General features: G+C 41.0%; 1 protein-coding gene across 5 annotated transcripts in view; it reads left to right on the forward strand.

The window, feature by feature from the left end:
- The window catches only part of myo1b (myosin IB), a 55,301-nt gene extending 44,666 nt beyond the window's left edge, over positions 1 to 10,635 (forward strand). The window contains exons 20-32 of one of the 5 annotated variants that reach the window (XM_061841303.1): positions 232 to 381; positions 494 to 562; positions 663 to 749; positions 1,000 to 1,086; positions 1,656 to 1,742; positions 3,045 to 3,131; positions 4,851 to 4,925; positions 5,073 to 5,207; positions 6,329 to 6,435; positions 6,533 to 6,665; positions 6,886 to 7,038; positions 7,428 to 7,561; positions 9,062 to 10,633. In XM_061841303.1, the coding sequence (XP_061697287.1) occupies positions 232 to 381; positions 494 to 562; positions 663 to 749; positions 1,000 to 1,086; positions 1,656 to 1,742; positions 3,045 to 3,131; positions 4,851 to 4,925; positions 5,073 to 5,207; positions 6,329 to 6,435; positions 6,533 to 6,665; positions 6,886 to 7,038; positions 7,428 to 7,561; positions 9,062 to 9,194 (1,437 nt within the window). In that variant the 3' untranslated portion in view covers positions 9,195 to 10,633. Of the gene's footprint in view, positions 1 to 231; positions 382 to 493; positions 563 to 662; positions 750 to 999; positions 1,087 to 1,655; positions 1,743 to 3,044; positions 3,132 to 4,850; positions 4,926 to 5,072; positions 5,208 to 6,328; positions 6,436 to 6,532; positions 6,666 to 6,885; positions 7,039 to 7,427; positions 7,562 to 9,061 lie in introns of all 5 variants that reach the window. The other 4 variants (XM_061841307.1, XM_061841305.1, XM_061841304.1 and 1 more) reach the window with 4 other exon arrangements.
- The last annotated feature ends 8,939 nt before the right edge of the window (positions 10,636 to 19,574 follow it).

Consider the following 19,574-nt stretch of genomic DNA (forward strand, 5'->3'; position numbering starts at 1 on the left):
ATCCCTCTAAATTGAATACACCTTTTGAATTTGACACAACACAGAGACAAATGTTGACAACCCTGCAAAATTTAAATGATTTGAAAATTAGGAATACAATATATCCCTAAAAAAATCGCCATGGGGCTATCCATCTTTTAGCCTACAAGCTAACAGGGAGCTCTCACTTAACAGGGTCTGATTAAGAATGTACTTATGTTCTAATCTACAGTTTCCTCTTCTTTCTTACAGCTTTTCTCGTTAGAGGAAAGGAGGAGGCAATGCCTTCAAGACCTGGCCACGCTCATTCAGAAAATCTACCGTGGCTGGAAGTGTCGCACTCATTTCCTGTTGCTGAAAAAGAGTCAGATTGTTGTGGCAGCGTGGTATCGTCGCTATGCGGTGAGACACATTCTATCTGAAGTAACATAATTGCAGCATAAAAACAGGAGTCAAGTGTTGGTTATCTGGATTGTTTTAATGTGGTTTGTTGATATTCTTTCACACCTCACAGCAACAAAAGAAATACCAGAGGATCAAGAGCGCCACTACGGTGGTGCAGTCATACACTCGGGGATGGCAGGTGCGCTCCCTAGACTTTTTTTGGGAAAAAGGAGCCAGCATACAGAGACAAAAACATTGTAACAGTGCAACATTGTGATGCTTTTCTTCCTTTTTGTCAGGCTCGCAAACTGTTGAGGGAGCTGAAACATCATAAGCGGTGTGAGGAGGCTGTGACCACCATTGCAGCTTACTGGCATGGCACTCAGGTACTGATGTCTTTCATGCTGTTTTCCATCCCCAGATTGTTTTTGCAAAAGCTGAAGGTCTTTTCCTCCTCCTCATGCAATTCCGTTGAACTGTTAGTTCACATTAATGCATTTGACGCTGCGTCTTCTGCTGATCGTATAACTGCAAGCTTTGCTTTTATTTTGCATTTTATTTGATTTATTTTGGTTTCCCCCTTGATTCTTCTCTTTCTCACACTCTTTCTTACATAACGGCTCCATGCACCCCCAGGCTCGAACGGAGCTGCGACGTCTAAAACAAGAAGTGCGGAATAAACATGCCGTGACAGTAATTTGGGCATACTGGCAGGGAACAAAGGTATTTGATGTCGTGTACAGTAGCTGTCTTATCCCTGTTTACCAAATCCCATTATATTACATTACAATAAGTAACTGGGCTATAGCTCATTTATAGTCACTCAGGTCATTCTATTCTACACTGGTCCTTAGGTTGTCAAGTTTTGTGTGTTGAAGTGTACAGCAAAGATGCTTATAAATACTGGTACATCAAACCACGATGTATGGCATTGTGGTATGGTGATGTACAGTATATGCTACTGGTTTATAAAGCCTCTTTGTCAGTCTTTGTAGTTCTTGTGTAGCTTATTAGAAGTTACATTATCTTTTCTCATAGCTGTCACGGTTGTTTTTTTTTTTTTATAATCAATATCATATAATTCAAGGTCTTCAAACCTTCTGATAAGATCAACATTAACTTATCATTGTCGTTTGTGAGGTCTTTGCTCTTTGACCGGATCATTTTAACATCTAGCTAGTCTATATATATATATTTTTTTTTATATGGATCCAAAAGTCATGAATTTGATTGAGGAATTGAATGACCCGCTGAAAATAACTTCCTCCACGACTACCACCACTGTCTGTCAGGCACGGAGGGAGTTGCGTCATCTGAAGCAAGAGGCGAGGAATAAACACGCCGTGTCGGTCATTTGGGCCGGCTGGCAGGGCACCAAGGTATTTGGGAAGCCTGCTGGGTTGACTTGTAGTGACTTTGTGATTAGCAGCCTCCATCAATATCCCCCAAAACACCTTTTCATATCCGTCAGTCTTCTCAGACTACTCCATGCATGCTTTTTTTCTTTTCTTTTCTTTTTTTTTTTTTTTAAACTAATCTCACTAAGCACACTAATGACACATCTCCCATAGTGATGTCACATACAGTGCATATAAAGTCTACACAACCCCCTGTTCAAATGACCCTTTTTTTGGGGGGGGATGCAGAAATATAGACCACGATAAATCATTTCAAAGTTTTTTTCCCACCATTAATGTGGTCTATATTGTTTAAAATTCTGTGCTTACCCTGACCGCTATTTTAAACTGTTCATAATTCTCTCCATCCCAAAGACTGAAGCTGCTACCCCCATTCTTAACTGTAGGTTTGGGGATGTGTTTGCACCAACCATACCTTTTGGGGTTATGGCTATAAAGTTTAACCTAGGTTTCATAGCAAAATAGCACATTTCGGGTTAATCCCAGGCACTTTATGTATTGGCAGGTACTGTATGTGCGTGCCATTTAACATTAGTATAATGACTTTTCAGTTGTAAAAGGGTGTGCACACTTTACCAATTAAATATTTCACTTTATTTTTTACTTCTCCTCAAAAACAGTTCAACGGATTATAAGTAACATGGTACAATGTTGGAAAGTTTTTTTTTTTTTTTTTTTTTATTCAGTATTTTTAACATCACAAAACATTTGAACCAGGGTGTGTGGACTTGAATTTCTATCATTCCATATTTATTGTTTTCAGAGGGAAAAAAAAAAAAAAAACATTCAGTCCACTAAGCTCTCTGCATGCTGTGTGCTGCCTCCATCTGCGTGACAACTTGTGTAGCCAATGCTCATTTGCTCTCAGTGCTGTGCCGTCATTGTTTTTCTCCACAGGAAACATTCGGAAGCCTTCAGGTGACATTTTCTGGCACCATTTTAACATAAGCTCTTCATTTTCACTCCATGACAATAGTTCAGCATCCATTTACATTCCCTTTGCAGAAATGCTTCAAAAAGTAGTTTTACTGACAAGTGTCAAGTATTTTTTTTTTTCTGAAAGGTGAAACTGTCGTCCACGCAGTCATTGTGTGCATCATCTGTATGCGTGTGTGTGCAGTGTTCGATGCTGTTTGTCTGCTCACCTCGGGCAATTCAGTGTCGCCCTCTTCTTCTGCTCATCTTCTCTTGCTTCGTTTTTTTTTTTTTTTTTTTTTTTTTTTTTTTCCCCCCTTATGTGTCCTCGCCCGTCCCCCTGAACAGGCTCGCAGGGAGCTGAGGAGACTGAAGGAAGAGGCCAGGCGTAAGCATGCTGTCGCTGTGATTTGGGCCTGCTGGCAGGGACTAAAGGTACCTTAGCAGCCCTAAGGCGAAGCCATCACCCAGCCTACCAACTACTAACCAACCCCCACCATCTCTCCTCCCATCCCAGTCAACCATGTGTGTGTGCGTGTGTTTGAGTGTCCTAATTCCGGAAGCCAGTCTCTGCCTAGTGCAGACATCACGCTTTGTTCCTTCCGGAATTGTTTCTGACTGTGGGACCTACCTTCAATCCAATGTGAAAAAAAAAAAAAACTCTTTAGATATGAGCAACCTGACATACGTTTTTTCAACATACAAGCTGTCAGTTGGCTTTTTTTCGTTTTGTTTTTTTGCTTGATTCAAAAGCACACAAACTTGGGATGCAAACATTGTCTGATAACAGGGAACGCAACTAACTAAACAAGCTTTAACCTCAGTTGTTTGTTGTGGAACTAAAAATAAGAAACAACAACATAGCTTTGCCTTAGTCTGGTAGTTCTATGCTAAGACACAATGGGAAATGCACTTAATGGGCTAATGAATAGCACCAATCTGGTGGTCTTATAACACTTGCAGGAATACATTTTTCATCCTCTGCAAAGAGTGACAATCTCTGCTGAGCATTTGCAGTCTTCTCTGTCTCTGTCGATCTGTCTCCATATTATGCTGCCTCCAGTTGACCAAGGTCAGAGCAGCACAGCATTCATAGTGTGACAAAAAGGTTAACTCCAGATTCTATTTAATTATATAATACCATGTTTGTTGGTGGGCATTCCAAATGTTGTTATTTGGGTAAAGTAGGAATGGTATTTTCATGGGGAAAGATTATTTGAAATATGACTGATTTGTGTTACCAGTGTGGTTGGGGAAAGCTTTAAACTTGTATCTCAAGACACCATTCCAGAGCATTTCTTCCTGGTTGATACTTAGTGTGATTGCCTAACCGTGCTCACCATAACCTAAAATGCCTCATTCAGAATAGTAAACTACTGGTACATAAATGTACACAACAGCACCTCATCATTTGGCCATGTTTATCTTTTGCTGTGATTTTTCAGTAATTTTCAGTCCCCATTTGTGTGCACTGAATGACTTTCGGGACAAGTCGTCCTGCAACATTGGTCCCTGTGCCACCTACATGGCGGCGCGCCCCCACGAAGCAACGCAATGACTGCTTTTTCCTCTTTTCCCTGTTCAAAGGGTGACATTTTCACTTTACCCTGGAGAATTATTGCAATGCAGATTTTGACTTTGGTTTGAAAAATTATTGGTACCCTGCACATTTTATTTATTTACTTTGAATTTCAAGCATTTTTACAAGATATACTGTAACTTTGGAGGCATTTTTGACACACGGGTCTGAGGCTGTCTTCTGTTGCTGTCTTTCATTCATTCAACTAACCCCATGTGAAGCAACATTGTCATTTAACCTCTTTTCTCCCCTCAAGGTGTGTATTTGTTGTGTTTCTGTGGTGATTGTGTGATAACTCTCCATGTGGACATTGCCTCGGTGTTAATCTCTCATCATCCTAAATTGTTCACCCTCCCCCTCACGATCCGTTTTGCACCTGTTCACAATATCCTTTCCACTATTAAGGTCAGCATGAAAGTCATTTTCCATAAACATTAACTGTTCCTCTTGGGGAGTGGGGATTTTCATTTGCAGCAGCTCGGCGTGAATACTTTCATTTTCTCCCATCCGTTTCACCTCAAATAAAAGAGAAGTAGTAAATGATTGTTGTTTTTGTTTGCTTTTCCCTTTGATAGGTCCGTAGGGAATACAGAAAATTCTTCAGGGCAAATGCGGGAAAAAAGATTTACAACTTCACCATCCAGAGAATTGTAAGTAGGACTTGAATGTATAATTCAATTGATATAAAACACAAACATGTACTGTACGTGCAAGATATGAATATGTTCCTGTGTGCAACTTTAAATAACAAGTGCTTATGTTCAAAGAGTTTAACATATTTTGTATTCCTCTTGTAGATGCAGAAATACTTTCTGGGTTTGAAGAAAACATTGCCTTCCATGTCACCTGTTGACAAGAACTGGCCGGCCCGACCTTACCACTTCCTTGATACAGCCCACACAGAACTCAGCACAATCTTCCACCTCTGGAGGGTCGGTCACAAAATACACATTATACATGTTCAAGTTCTATATCCTTCCTACATCAGATTATGAGATCTTCATGGCTCATTGATCAGTCACAAATGGTTGAGCTGCTTACATTTCATACACGCCGCATACCTAACGACACGCCAACTACCGGTAGTTTTCCTGCAACTTGAATGGCAACCAGATGTACCTGCAATGTTGCAGATGTAATGCTGAATCAAGAATGTCTTATCACGTTATCTTTCACAACAAAAATTAGGTTTTTAGGTACCAGCGACACTTAACCAACAAGCCGTACCACTGGAGTATATACGTGCAATGTGCAAAATTATTTTTATAGTTTTCATCAATTAGGTGCACTTTTAACAGAGACACTCTATTTTAAGAAAATGCAGATATTGACATTGCGTTTAATTTACTGTCAATGACAGATGTCTCCGTTCCTTGGAAGTGGAGAAAACTTGTAAAATCAAGGTTTATCAGGGTGTGTAGTTTTGGCTTTTTGCTTCAGGGAAAGTCACTGTTTAGGGGAAATATATTTGATTTCATACCATATTTACCTGTAGCTCAAAAGCAAAGTATGGAGAGTCTGTTCCCAAAATCAAATAGTGGAGTCAATGAATGCAGATGATTGTTGCCAATAGTGTACCTAAAACAACTAAGGAAATCTGCTTGGCAATCACTTTTTTTGTGCTTCTATAAAATAGGTGGAGTCATAAAAGTTTTTTTCCAATTAGAACGCCAACAATTGCAGCAAGTACGTATGTAAACAAGGCTCAACTGCCAGTGGCGCGGGTTTGAATTGCTAATTATAATTTGGTTGTCCAGTTCAATCAAATTCAGACATGTCGCTCTGTGTATGACAGCCCATCAGGTGATAGAGGTTAAAAGGAAAGACAAATTAGATTATTCTGGATAGATGTTGGGGGGGGGCAAGGAGAACAAAAACTTGAGAGAGACACGACTCAGCCAGGACCAGAGCTCGTCTATTTATGAAGATCCCAACATGCACTTATTCACATTTGATAGCAGATTTGTACACAAAATAAATATCTGTGAATTAATTGAAGTGTTGAAAGCGAATCCCTGGCATTGTTTTTATTTATTTTTTTATATTTGCTCAGTGCAAGAAATACCGGAGCCAGTTCACCAAGGAGAAGAAGGCTGTGTATGAAGAGAAGCTGGAGGCAAGTGAGCTTTTCAAGGATAAAAAGTCTCTCTACCCGAGCAGGTACAGAAAATTCACAGCGGCATGTTGCTCTTCATGTTCACGCACTACTAACATTTCTGCAGCATAATGCTTAAGTCACATGTGTGTTCTGTCTCAGCGTGAGCCAACCCTTCAAAGGAGACTACCTGGAGATCAGTAAGAATCCCAAGTATCAGAAACTCAATAGCTGTGTTGAAGAAAAGGTTCTACTCGCTGATGTGGTCAACAAGATTAACAGGGCCAATGGAAAAGTAAGAAATATTTAGCAACAGGTGCCTTTTCGTCAGATTTGAAATTGTGCTTTGGAAAGTGGAAAATATCAGCTGGAGGCCACCTTTTGTAGTATTTTGGTACTTAACATTTTGCATCCCTTCCCTAGCAATAACATTCCATTCACCGGCCTTTGCCAGAAGAGCAAAATGAGATTCCTTAAGCAGTGTAACAAATGGTCGGGTCTTGTGTTGCCTTCAGGGTGCAACTCGCATACTTTTGCTGACAAAGAAGAACGTGGTGCTGGCAGACCAGAAGACGGGCCAAGTGAAGGCCAGTGTCGCTCTGCCCGACCTCACCAGCGTTTCGGTCAGCACGCAGAATGATGGCTTCTTTGCGCTCAAACTCAAAGAGGTGAAGACACCAGACAGAAAATGTGGGAACTTGCGGCTTTTACAGAGCTTCGGCGTATGTATGTACCAAATGGTATTTCCTTTACAAATGTACCTGGTGAGGCTTATAACCAGGTGCGCTCTATGGGCCTGGAATTACGGTACTCGTCCAGACATACGCTTATTAACTTTATCAGCTCAGATGTGGATGGGATAGAGCCGATATCATTGCAACCATTATAGAATGGAAGATATAATGATATAGCATGGAAAATGGTGTAAATTTAATTTGAAATTTGGGATTGTAGTTTGTGGGGGAAAAAAAAAAAGATAGAGGGAGACCTCAATGACTCCACCTTTGTCTTTTTGCATGTTTTATGAGGCAGTTGTCTGACACTCATGTCTCCACAGGGCTCAGCCTCGGCTGTCAAAGGAGACTTCTTACTCAGCAGTGAGCACTTGATCGAGACCATCACCAAACTCCACCACATCGGCTCCACTGCCTCGGACGACGGGGAGCAGCTCAACATCGACATTTCAGATGAGTAAGTTGACTCAGCTGGATTTCTATTTGTCCAATTCGCAACAGATGTCAGCTCCGTCATGTAACACATTAAGCACGTCAACAACTGTACTCTTCAAATATACAGCATGGACTGTATCTAGAGAATCCAACTAGACCTCACACAAGAAAGTACTTTAACAAACTCCCAAAGACGAAACCTGTAAACAGAACCCAATGAGGCATGGGCCCGTTTTCAGTTACAAGGTATATCGAGGGTTTGAAAAAAAAAAAAAAAAACAAATCATGATTTCAAACCTGCAAAAAATGTATTTCCGTGTATTAGCGGTTTTCTTTTGGGTTGGTTTGAGTCTTAAGTGCAGGCAAAGTGAAACGTCCCCTCCCCCGCCCATCGTTGCGGGCAGTCAGTGAACCCAGCAACGTTTCCCCTAGCCCAAAAAAAATATCTTATGGGAGTTTTTCGCATACTGCATCTTTTTTTTTTTTTTTTTTTTTTAACATGCTTCTGAAAGGTTGCTGTAAGTGTTGGAGGGCTGGGTTGCACGTGACGTCACGCTTGTTCATCCGGGTACTTGACCGGCATTGTTCCAGACAAGCAGTAAGCTGTCATTCGTCAACACGCCAAATTTTTGTGGCGTCTACGGATGTGGAAATCGCAGAAACAGACATTGGATAATGATTTTTCCGTATTCCAAAAATTAGATTGCATGAAGGAGAAGATACAATGGAGTTATCGAGAAAACTGCAACAAAAGTGGCTTCCAAATATACGACGTGCAGATCTGAACGAAGCTCGAGTACAAAGTCTGTTCTGATCATTTTGTAAGCAGTAAGCATGTGTATTTCTACTCTCTGGATATTCTACTCCAGGGAAGTCTTTTAGATCCTTTGAAAGTACGTCGTTGTGGAGAGTATACAGATTGATATATTCACAAAGTTTGATCTTCTGTGTATACCTAGCTTTGGCGACATCACCTAGTGAATTAAAGTAGGCAGAAAATATCCGCCGCTCACCCCTAACACATGAGTCTGTGGACGTTGCCATGGTGATGTCGTCTTCAATGTTGAGCTTGTCTGTAGAAATGGCGGTGATTGCAACCCAAGGATACATCCAATGAGATATCAAATTTAGGAGCCTGCCACCCATAACTCTTTGACAAATTCAAGGTGATGTTGGTATATGATTGACATGAGGTTATTATGGAGTAAGACCCAAGTGTACCATACTGACCCTCCAGAATAGTTGGATAGGACTTTTAAATTTTAAAGTGTGTGCAAAGCAGTTAACTTTAGTCAAGATGGACGTTGAAGATTGGGATGTTATGTCATACTTTTCAATCCCCTTCATTGTTGTCTTGATCGGTAATTCACATCCACCAAGTTCGGGAATTGCACAGGTTGTTGCCTTTGTAGGAGAATCCCAAACTTCACTGAGACACACAAACAAATGTGCTAAAGAACTTGTGGTCAGACCAGCGTCGTCCTCCCGGATGCTGTTTTGTGACACACGTCCCACATTTCAGGTTTCTGGTGCAGTTCAAGCAAGACAAAGTGTGCGTCAAGTTCATCCAGGGAGCCCAGAAGAACGGCAGCAGCGTGTCCTGCAAGCGCAAAAACAACCGCCTGCTGGAAGTGTCGGTCCCCGCCTCAGCGTAGTGAAATCCCATCTCGCGCCGTGCTGCCGAAGGACTGGAGCGAGCATCATCACCCATCACCCTGCGGAATATGTGGCGATTTTTCTTCCCTTTAGTGAGCGTCGCTCAGGCACCACGATAGCTGTCACACTTTTTGCGGTAAAGAGAGCCCCCAACGGGGTTGCGTGCCACAGAAATTTGCTTTCAATGGTGTCGGAAGACGAGAAAATAATTGGCAGCCCGCGTGAGTTTTGTGTTGTGAGTGTTGGTGCACGCTCTACCTGGATGTCGACAGCGGTAAGATAACGAGCTCCGAGCCCCGGCTGGCCTTGACTCGTCGGCTTTTAAGCAATTGATGTGCGATGACGTGTGGGAGCTGTTGGAGCAAGGACTTGAAATACTGCACTTGCTTTTATACTTGGGTAGAACCAAAAAAAAAAAAAAAAAAAAAATGAGCAGATAATGAATTTGATTGTAAGATGTATTATTTTCTTAATACTTATTAAAAAAAAAAAAAAGCAGAGTGGGCTGTTGAATTGAGATTATTTGAAAACCGCCTTTTTTTTTTTTTTAAATCGATAATTCCAATGTGCCAATGACTTGTCATGTGTCGGTGTACATGCATATATGGCCCCACAGTTGTTATATTTGCAAATGAGGGGTTATCCGTACACGTGATTAGTCTACTATATCCAGTGTTTGATCCATGCCAAGCTTTACTTAATCTGCAAGAACACTACAGCGATCATAAACTACGTTTTGAACGTGACGCCATGAGAGAAACACTAGATGGTACCTCAGCGCGCCGAGCTAGCTTGTTTCCTATTCCGAGCTTTTCAATATCTCCGTTGGTAATTCGTGTGCAATATTTGCTCTGTATGATGTTTTTTTTTTTTTTGCAGCTAAGCTTACCCACGGGCGGTGCGTCCTTAAGCTGTGTGGCCTTTGCATGGACTTCCTCGCTATTCTCGTTTAAAAAGTTTCTGAAATTGCAACTTTTTCCATCTCTTGCATGAGCAGAACCCCGACCCCACACACTTCTTTGCTGAGAATAACCAAACGCTAAGCACACATATTTGTCATGGAGGGGTTTGATGAATTGCAGGAAGCTGGACAAGGTTTCTTTTTGCCATCTTTTTGGGGATTATAAAGTTGTTGTGGTTAATATTTACTGGTGAGGAATATTGTTCGAAGGGAAATGTGACTAGGTGGAGTCGTGTGTCGCGCGTGTACTTTTGAATGTCACCTCTGACGCTGAGACTACTGCTTTGGAACACTTGTTCGTCATTTTTCGGGGGGTGTGCAGTTGAAAGCACCTTTTTGCTAAACTCGCATTTTGCTCCCCATCTTGTGGATACAGCAGCTTCTTTTGTGCCTGACGTCAAAACTTGTTTCCTGAGACAGAACGCAAATGTTTCAATGTAACATATACAAGCAATGTTTTTTTTTTAAATGAAATAAAGATCATTAATAAATAAATGTTAGCACGGGGACGTTGCTTTCTTTGCGCAAGTGTGTGTGTGTGTGTGGTGTGTGTGTGTGTGTGTGTGTTGTGTGTGTGTGTGTGTGTGTGTGTGTAAGAGAGACGAAAAATGTTCAAATGTGAGGTAAAACATTGTCCGCACAACTTTTCCAAGAGGAGTTTTTCAAGTAAATTGTAGTTTTAAGTCATTCTCTGAGAGAGCTGTAATTGTGATGAGTCTTAACGACCAGTTTTTTTTAACGACTTTTTCTGAGACGTTGGATTTATGCAGGTATTTTTTTCTGTAATTTTTAGTGTTATTTTTTAGAAGTTATCTTTTACATTTTTTAAGAATTGTTCAGTTGTTGAAAGCTCTTAAGGTAAAAAAAAAATGAGAAAAAGCATTAATATGAAATCTGATTTTTTTTTTAAATGTTTTGAGCCCCATCCCCCCTTTTTTATTTTGTTGGGATGTAGTTTTCATTACAGTTATGTTTTAAATTAATTCCTGGTCTTTTCCAGTCTTTTTTTTTTTTTTAAATCAAGAATTCACATGGGATTTTTTTTTTTTTTTTTTTTTTTTTTTTAAGGGTGGTGGTCAAAATGGCATATTTTGGGAAGATTTACCCCTATTCTCTCGTTCTATTTTTTAAATAAAGTTTTTCAAAAAGGGAATGTTTTAAATACATTTCTGGTCATTTCCAGTCTTTTTTTTAAATCTAGAATTCAGATGGTATTTTTTTTTTAAGACTAGTGGTCAAAATGGCATGTTTTGCGAAGATTTACCCCTATTCTCTCGTTCTTTTTTTTTTAAATTGGTTTTTTCAAAAGGGGGACGTTTTAAATACATTTCTGGTCATTTCCAGTTTTTTTTTTTTTTTTTCTTTAAATCTAGAATTCAGATGGATTTTTTTTTTTTTTTTTTTTTTTTTTTTTAGGGTGGTGGTCAAAATGGCATAATATTTTGGGAAGCTTTACCCCTATTCTCTCGTTCTATTTTTTAAATAAAGTTTTTCAAAAAGGGAATGTTTTAAATACATTTCTGGTTATTTCCAATCTTTTTTTTTTTCTTTAATTCTAGAATTCAGATGGGATTTTTTTTTTTTTTTTTTTTTTAAAGGTTGGTGGTCAAAATAGCATACTGTTTTGAGAAGACATACCCCTTATTCTCTCGTTTTAGTCTTTTAATAAAAATTTTCAAAAGCTTTCTCCGTGCCACAACGTGCCGTCCACGCAGGACAAAAATCCTCCCTCACCAACATGAGATTGTAACTGGGGGCATTCCTGAGAGACGCTCCAGGTTTTTTATTTATCAGCCGTGTCAACAAGCGCTTTTCGACTCCTTCTCCTGCTTCATAACAAGCCGGTCCTTGTAGTCCAGCGCGACCGGCCAGATGTTTTCCATCACATGTGGGACGAGGTTAAATTCCGTGGCTTGCGGAGCCCTGACGGCAACGGGTCTCTTGGGAGCGGCCCTTTAGATTGAGCTCGCAATGGTAAAAATAGCAGAGCGTTTTTGGGCTGTCCGAAGATTGGTTCCCATCGTTGGAGGCTGCTGGGAAGGCAGGGACAGACCCCACCCACCCCTGGGTCGTCCGAGCTCCGTCCCGCTATGATCCAAATACCCTGCAAAACGCGAGGGGAGCTTTTTCCTAAAGGGGTTTCTGTCAAACCCAGCAGAATTCATCGTTCGACTTCAACTACCAAGGACGATTCGCTTGTCTTTCGTGGCACCTTGTGGCAATAAAATGCTATTACTGCTGGGAGGCTGGAACCACGCGTACACACAAAATTAACAAGATACGATTGGGGGTCTCCGTTTAACGACGTGTTTGTGTCCCTAAAGTGGCGATGTAATATGCAGCGAAATTGTGTTAAACACATCTAGGCCGCACAAACCTAAAAGAATTAAACTACGACGTATTTTTACGCCTCTGTACAAACGAGTTCATTGCGTGTTGTTCGTAACCTAGAAACAACCAACGACATCCTCGCCCCCGATGACGACTGTGTAATACAACGTTACAGCCACTAGAGGGCGACGTTATCTTTTTTGAGTGCGGATTTATGTTTTTTTTTTTTTTTTTTTTTTAAACTTGGCCTCAATCACCTTCTAGAATTGTCTTCCATCCATCCATTTTCTTAGCCGCCTATCCCCACGAGGGTCGTGGGGAGTGCCGCAGCCTATCCCAGCTGTCAAGGGGCAGGAAGCGGGGTACACCCTGAATTGGTTGCCAGCCAATCGCAGAGCACAAAGAGACAAACAACCATTTGCACTCACAATCACACTGACGGGACAATTTAGAGCGTCCAATTCATGTTGGATGTTTTGGGGATGTGGGGGGGAAACCAGGGTGCCTGGAGAAAACCAGCACAGGCACGGGGAGAACATCCAAACTCCACACAAGCGGGTCCGGGATTGAACCCGGGACCCCAGAACTGTGAGGCCAACGCTTTCCATCTGCGCCACTGTGCAGCCCAGAATTGTCTTTATCGAATTATTTTAAAAGCATAAAATCAGACACCATTTTCCCCTATGTCGTACAAAATAATTACACCCAGCTATTTAGAATTAAATTTACAAAAATGAAGCCCAGGTACTTCAACTTGTCTAATTTTCCGGACTACTTTTGGGTTTATGTGACCCATCTAGCATGAATTTGCGTTTGCTTTGTGATGTTGCACAGTTTTGGGGTTGAGGTCAGGGCTCTGTCTTGTCAGATGCATCCAACCGTGCTTGTTTGTCATGCTGGAATCGAAAAAGGTCCACCACAAACTCTTCGCACAACATTGGAAACAGAATTGCCCAAAATCTCTTGGCAAAATGGAGAATTAAGATGCAGGCACTAAAGTAGGATAACACATGTATTGCTTTGTCGTTATTGTTCTTTTCATGACAGCGACCACACACTTGGATGAATGCAAACGTCGTAAATATTAAACCAATTAGAATTGTTGCCCCCAATCAATTTCTGAGCAAATGAGGAAAACAAATCATCCTTAGCACACCCCACACTACACGATCAGCGGTCAGGATAATCTTTTAGAGGAGTGTTTGTCATATTTATTTTTTTAAATGCTGCGCTCCACAAATATTTTAATGTAAAACATTTAGATAGGATCAAGTGTTTTAATTTATTGAATAAAGACTTTTATATTGTTTTATTATGTTTGATTTATTCTTATTAGGTTTCATACAAAAAATTATATTCTATCAGCCACTGTAACATGTTCAGTTCAAACAACAATAGGAAAATAACTGTACTCCAACAATGATTCGTTTCAAATGTGTTCTTCATAAGCTACATATAAACAGTAGATAAACATTTATAAACAGTTCATAAAGGTAAAATACAAATGTCTTGGTCATTCAAAGGTTAAATAACTAAAGTGTAGTTAATCTTGTGGTTTCAAAGACATGTCAATATAATAATCATTTTCAACATTTTTTCCCCCTTTTTTAATTATAAGAAAAGGTGCTTAACGAACATACTGTCAGTACTGTAAATAGCTGGAAGTTGATTAAAAGCAGTAAGGGACCACCAATGCGGATTCATCATTGCTGTCGAGCTGTGGCCTGAAACAAAGTCCTGCGCACGCACACACACTCACACACCAATCAGGAACACCATGAGTCAGGACCAGAACCACAGCCCACCACAGTTCCCAGTGCAGAGGGCTACATGTGTTGCTCCGCAGTTAGTGTTCAAATATCTGGGTCATAATAACATTGCTATTCGTGAGCCTCTCTTCGCTGCTTTGTATTGTTTATTAGCATTAAGCTTGATTTAGTGTCCAAAGGCAAATTTACATTAATTTCACACACAAAATGTGTATTTCTCTTTGTTTTATGTTTAGTTTAAGAGGAAAGTTCATCTCAGCGTAGCGATAAATAGCTTAGAGAGTATTTTTTTAAAGAACGAGTCACTGTCAAGGTTGTTTTTTTTTTGTAAAGAGAGTCGAGTTCACTGCCACCATAGATGGCTTGAATCAGAATTTTTTGCTTGCAAGTTAAAGCAAAAATAATTGAAATAAAAATAATCCAAAGGATGTATGTTGTATGGTGAAAGACTTAAGTTGGGTCACTTGCATCGTATCTCAAGGCACCACTGTAAAAGGCAGATGGCAAGGGACCCTTAACACACACAGTTATATTACTTGGCCCTGGCATTGTGCACGAGACTGTCTGGAGGGGGGCAGTGGGGGGGCGTGAGATGAGGTGATTAATGACAGTAAGTGGGTGGTGGAGTGTTTTTGTGTCCCCCCCACGCACCCTCGTGTCACCAGCGCGCTTAATGGCCTCATCAGTTCGTAGCCATTATCATGTCAATGTCGGCAAGAATGCAGGAAGGAGGGGAGGAAAGGGTTAAGGGGGGTTAAAATAATAACAATAAAAATAAAGACTACTGCAGCACCATCTGTGGATTCTTGAACATGCTTCCACCGAGTCTCCGATTTGTTAAATGAACTGTGGTCATTTGAGGTTTGTTTTCATTAATGCCCCGTGAATTTGCAAATGATTTCCATTGGATTTTCTAAGCCGCTTATCCTCACAACGTTACTTTTCACCCCAACCCATCCTCTGTCGTTCATAGTACTTTTTTGGGGGGTTGGGGAGAGGGGATAAGCCTCTAAGAGGGTATAAAATGGAGCCAAAGGAAGTTATGAAGAGTTCCAAGTAGCAGTCAATATTCACAGGAAACTTTTAGACTTCTGCCAGACGGGAAAAAAAAAAATCACAAAAAGCTGACTGTCATATCTGAACTTTATGTGGGTGTTTCTTTCATCAGTTTGACATGGGGCCTTAGTCAGGTCGAAGGCAGCTATGAAGACTTGGAAATATCGTTGTAAGAACAAACCCTTTAGGCTTCTTTTTAGAAGCAAACAGATGAAACCAAAAGTACAGCTGAACTTTGTTTTTGGCTTTGGGGCTTTTGTCGACTGGAACCGGAACCTTTGTCAGGGTCTCCCAGCATGCATTGCGCCACTAAGCATGTAAATAGCGCTTAAAGTTGATGTTTTGTGCGAATTACTTCTTCATTCATTGTTTTATTTGTTTCATTATTTGCTAGGTATGATTTTCTGTTTGCTTTGGTGTGATATTTTTAGTTTCGATGTGACACCGTGGGGGCAGCACGAGGGCTCAGCTGGAAAGCGTTGTCCTCACAGTTCTGAGGTCCCTGGTTCAATCCCAGACCCGCCTGTGTGGAGTTTGCATGTTCTCCCCGTGCCTGTGTGGGTTTTCTCCGGGCACTCCGCTTTCCTCGCACATCCCCACAACATGCAACATTAATTGGACACTCTAAATTGCCCCAAGGTGTGATTGTGAATGCGACTGTTTGTCTCGACGTGTCCTGCGATTGGCTAGCAACCAGTTCAGGGTGTACCCCGCCTCCTGCCCATTGGGATAGGCTCCAGCACTGCCTCCGACCCTCGTGAGGATAAGCCACTAAGAAAATTGATTGAAATTTTCTGTTTGCTGTGGTGTGATATTTTTAGTTTCGATATGACACCATGGGTGAGAAGGACATGTTGACGAATGACTTGCCTATTAAGTGTCATTGTGTGGGTCAATTTAAACTTGATCCTCAGAAATTATTCCTCACTGTCTCATGAGCACTTTAGTACTTTTGAAGCTAGTACATGTTTATCCCTTTCCTGCGTCCAATAATACAGTCTCAATTATATATGCGTTAAATACAAAAATAGCACCCATAACTGAGACTGAGACATTTATTATGGTGCATCTTATGGTTGTGCAAATACTGTACCAGTCAGAGCTAAAACAGACCCTTGAGACTTCTGTTAGAAGCAAAAACAATGGCCAGCTGAACTTTGTTGTTGTTTTTCTTCAACTGAAGCTGCTGAGGGAATTATGAACAGTTTAAAAGAGCAATCAGTGTTTTCAGGAAACATTCAGGCTTCTGCTAAACAGCAGAAAGACAACAACAATAAAAGTCTGGAAAAGCCCATTAGAACAGCTTAACTTCATTTGAGGCTGTTTTTATTCAGCTGAAAAAGGGGTTTTAGCCAAGGTGGAAGGAGTTGGGAACAGTTCTAAATAGTCCATGTTAGCATAAAATCTCGAGACTTCTGCCAGTGGTGTCGCTAGGTTTAGAAGTTCACCCCCCACCCGCCAAAAAAGGTGGCTAATGATGGTATATTTATTTTTCCTTGACATTCATTGTTAACAGGGCGCATTTGTGGAGAGTAAAAGCACTGAATGCCCCCTAAAACAACCCTAATGATGCCACTGACTACTGCCAACAAGCAAAAAAAGCAACAACAACAACAAAAAAACAGACCATCTGAACTTTATTGCCGCCGTTTTTCTTCAGTTTAGTGAACATAGTTCTAAAAAGCAATGCCTGCACAAAATCTTTAGGCTTCTGCCGAAGACTGTCAGAAATTGCCCCTGTCAGGTTTACCACTTAGACATTCATTAAACCGGACAAAAAAGGAAGCAAAGGCAGCAGTTCAAGTTTGACAGCTCGCGAGGAGAAAAGAGAGAAATTGTCTCGTACAATTCGCCACTGCGCTCTCTGATTATCCTCTAAGACAGGACTCAGCAACTTTTTTGAGGCTGAGGGCTACTTCGTGAGCACCGATCGTATGAAGGGCTACATGACCTGTTGCAGCAAATTTCACTCAGTTCATTACACGTACATAAAATATTTTATGTTTTATTTATTACATTACAGGTATTTTTAAATTTTAATTCACGTAAGCGTGTCAGATTCAGAATTTAAAGCACAAATAATAGTAACAATTTGTGGCCTATAGTATTTTTAGAACATGCCTCGTGGGCGCCTTATATGGTGCTCGTGGGCTACCATTCACCTACGGGCACCGCGTTGGTGACCCCTGCTCTAAGAACTAAAAACTTGTTTTTAGGTTATCATTGGCAGGTGTGCTCTGACTCCCATCTAAACTGCGTTTGAATGTGATGGCCCTCTCCAAAAAAAAAAAAAAAGAAATAATACACACCTGCTTTTCTTTTGAATTGTAACAGGTTGCAGGTCACTTATTGTGGAAAAATATTTGACATTATTTATCTTGTCCTCGTTTGTGTTTCCTTTCTTTTTTTCCACCACAAAAAAAAAAACAAAAAACATGGCCTTTGAACTGGAGTGTGTAGACTTTTAAAATCCACTACGCCCACCTATGAAAAACTCCGCGTACTGTGTCGCCATTATCGCAAGCTTGGGCATTCTGCAGTACTCAGCTCGTACGTGCACCTGCGTAGGACGGAGTGCGTGTGATCCTAAGCAGCTGTTAAGCGAACGCGGATAAGCAAATAGCTTGTTCTCACACATCATTAGGATCTTATCTCCGAACATTAGGCCTTGCAGGCCGAGCGTATGCGAACACTCCGAGAATTTAGTGAAAAGCGTAATCCCCGTGCCGATAAGAGATAAGAGGTGACTCGGAGTAAGACGGATTGCGCCCGGCCGTGTTATCGTCTCCCTCCTGGTTTTCCTTTTCCTAACCCGCTGGATCGAAAGATTTCTCAAAGCTGAAACAACACTGACAGAAGGCTGGGATGGGAGAAAGCAGACTGAGAAGGTGTCGTTTAAGGGTATGGGGCTCAATTAGGGGGATTGAAATCCCGTACCTCCAGTGTTGGGGAAACATAGATCAGAAAGTGACAGCCCCTCCTATAAAGCTGTCTACTCTCCCTCTGTCACAAGGGCCGAGCTGATTCCCCCCAAATTAACCCCAACAGGGGACCTCTCGAACACACATGCTTGGGTGTATCTAATTTTGTCCTCATTTTAATCTTGGCATTAAGCCACAATAAGCCCACAATTTTTGTGTTTTCAGAAAACTACGACCTATTTATGTCAATGTGTTTTTGAGCCTATGGGAACGCTCTCAGAAATATGTTTCACGGCTGATAAACTTAAAGTAAATCATTTTGTAAGTTTGGTTTACTGGTAGTGAACACATCTCTCTCAATCTGAAGCTCCAGGTTTGAGTCTCGGCGACAACTTTACAGTGGACATTGTTACTAAATCCCATCACTTCTGATTCTAGTTTCTTTCAAATTTAAAAGGTTCAAGGCCGTCCAAGCTTCCACGTCTTCAATACGTAATAAAAACGGTTTTATCGTCTTCTGTAATGAGGCATAAATCTGACCGTCATCAGCATAGCAATGAAAGGAAATATCATGCTTTCCCAGGATGGGGTAGCAAATACAAGAAGAAAAACAGGGGCCCTAAGGTTGAACCCTGTGGAGATCTATAAGACAAAATTGTCTATAAGTGCTAATTTATGCTTGTCTGTATGTTCTTTTGTGATTCGCAGGTGACCAATCCATTGTATGCCCCAGTTCTGGCCCTAACTCAGTTGGAACAGGCCATCCAACCCTCATGAGGACTATAGAAACTGGGTGCATCGTTGAAAATATGAATGCTTATAACGGTAGTTGATTTTTTTTTTTTTTGTTCCAAATACTCAAAATAAAGCAATGACCAAAATGTTGATCAACCACTTTTTCTCAGCCCTGCAAGGATTTCAAGTGTCTGAGATTATATAAATATACAGTATGACACCTAAGGATTTTTCAGCATGTAAATTGAAAGGTGGTCATCACACCGGAGGACCATAAAGAGAAGGGAAAATTTCAATATTGCAATGAAAGATGCTATGCCTGCATCAGCTGAATTGGTGATGAAGAGTAATGGTTCATCACATTTACACACAGAAACAAACACGCGCACGGCACATTTTATTAAAGCCAACAAGCGCAATTGGTGGGCGTGTCTACGCACCGTGAGGCTAATTGGACGGCTGCCACTGTGACACGTTGGGAAGAATGATGAGCACATGATGTAAATTGCAAGGGTGATACAAAGAACAACGAGAGTAAATGATGAGCTTGAGAGTCACGCTTTTATGTTTAATGTAGAAATACACAGCCTAGTCCATCAGTCCTAG

This window comes from Syngnathoides biaculeatus, chromosome 14 (assembly GCF_019802595.1).
Source record: "Syngnathoides biaculeatus isolate LvHL_M chromosome 14, ASM1980259v1, whole genome shotgun sequence".
NCBI classification, from domain to species: domain Eukaryota; kingdom Metazoa; phylum Chordata; class Actinopteri; order Syngnathiformes; family Syngnathidae; genus Syngnathoides; species Syngnathoides biaculeatus.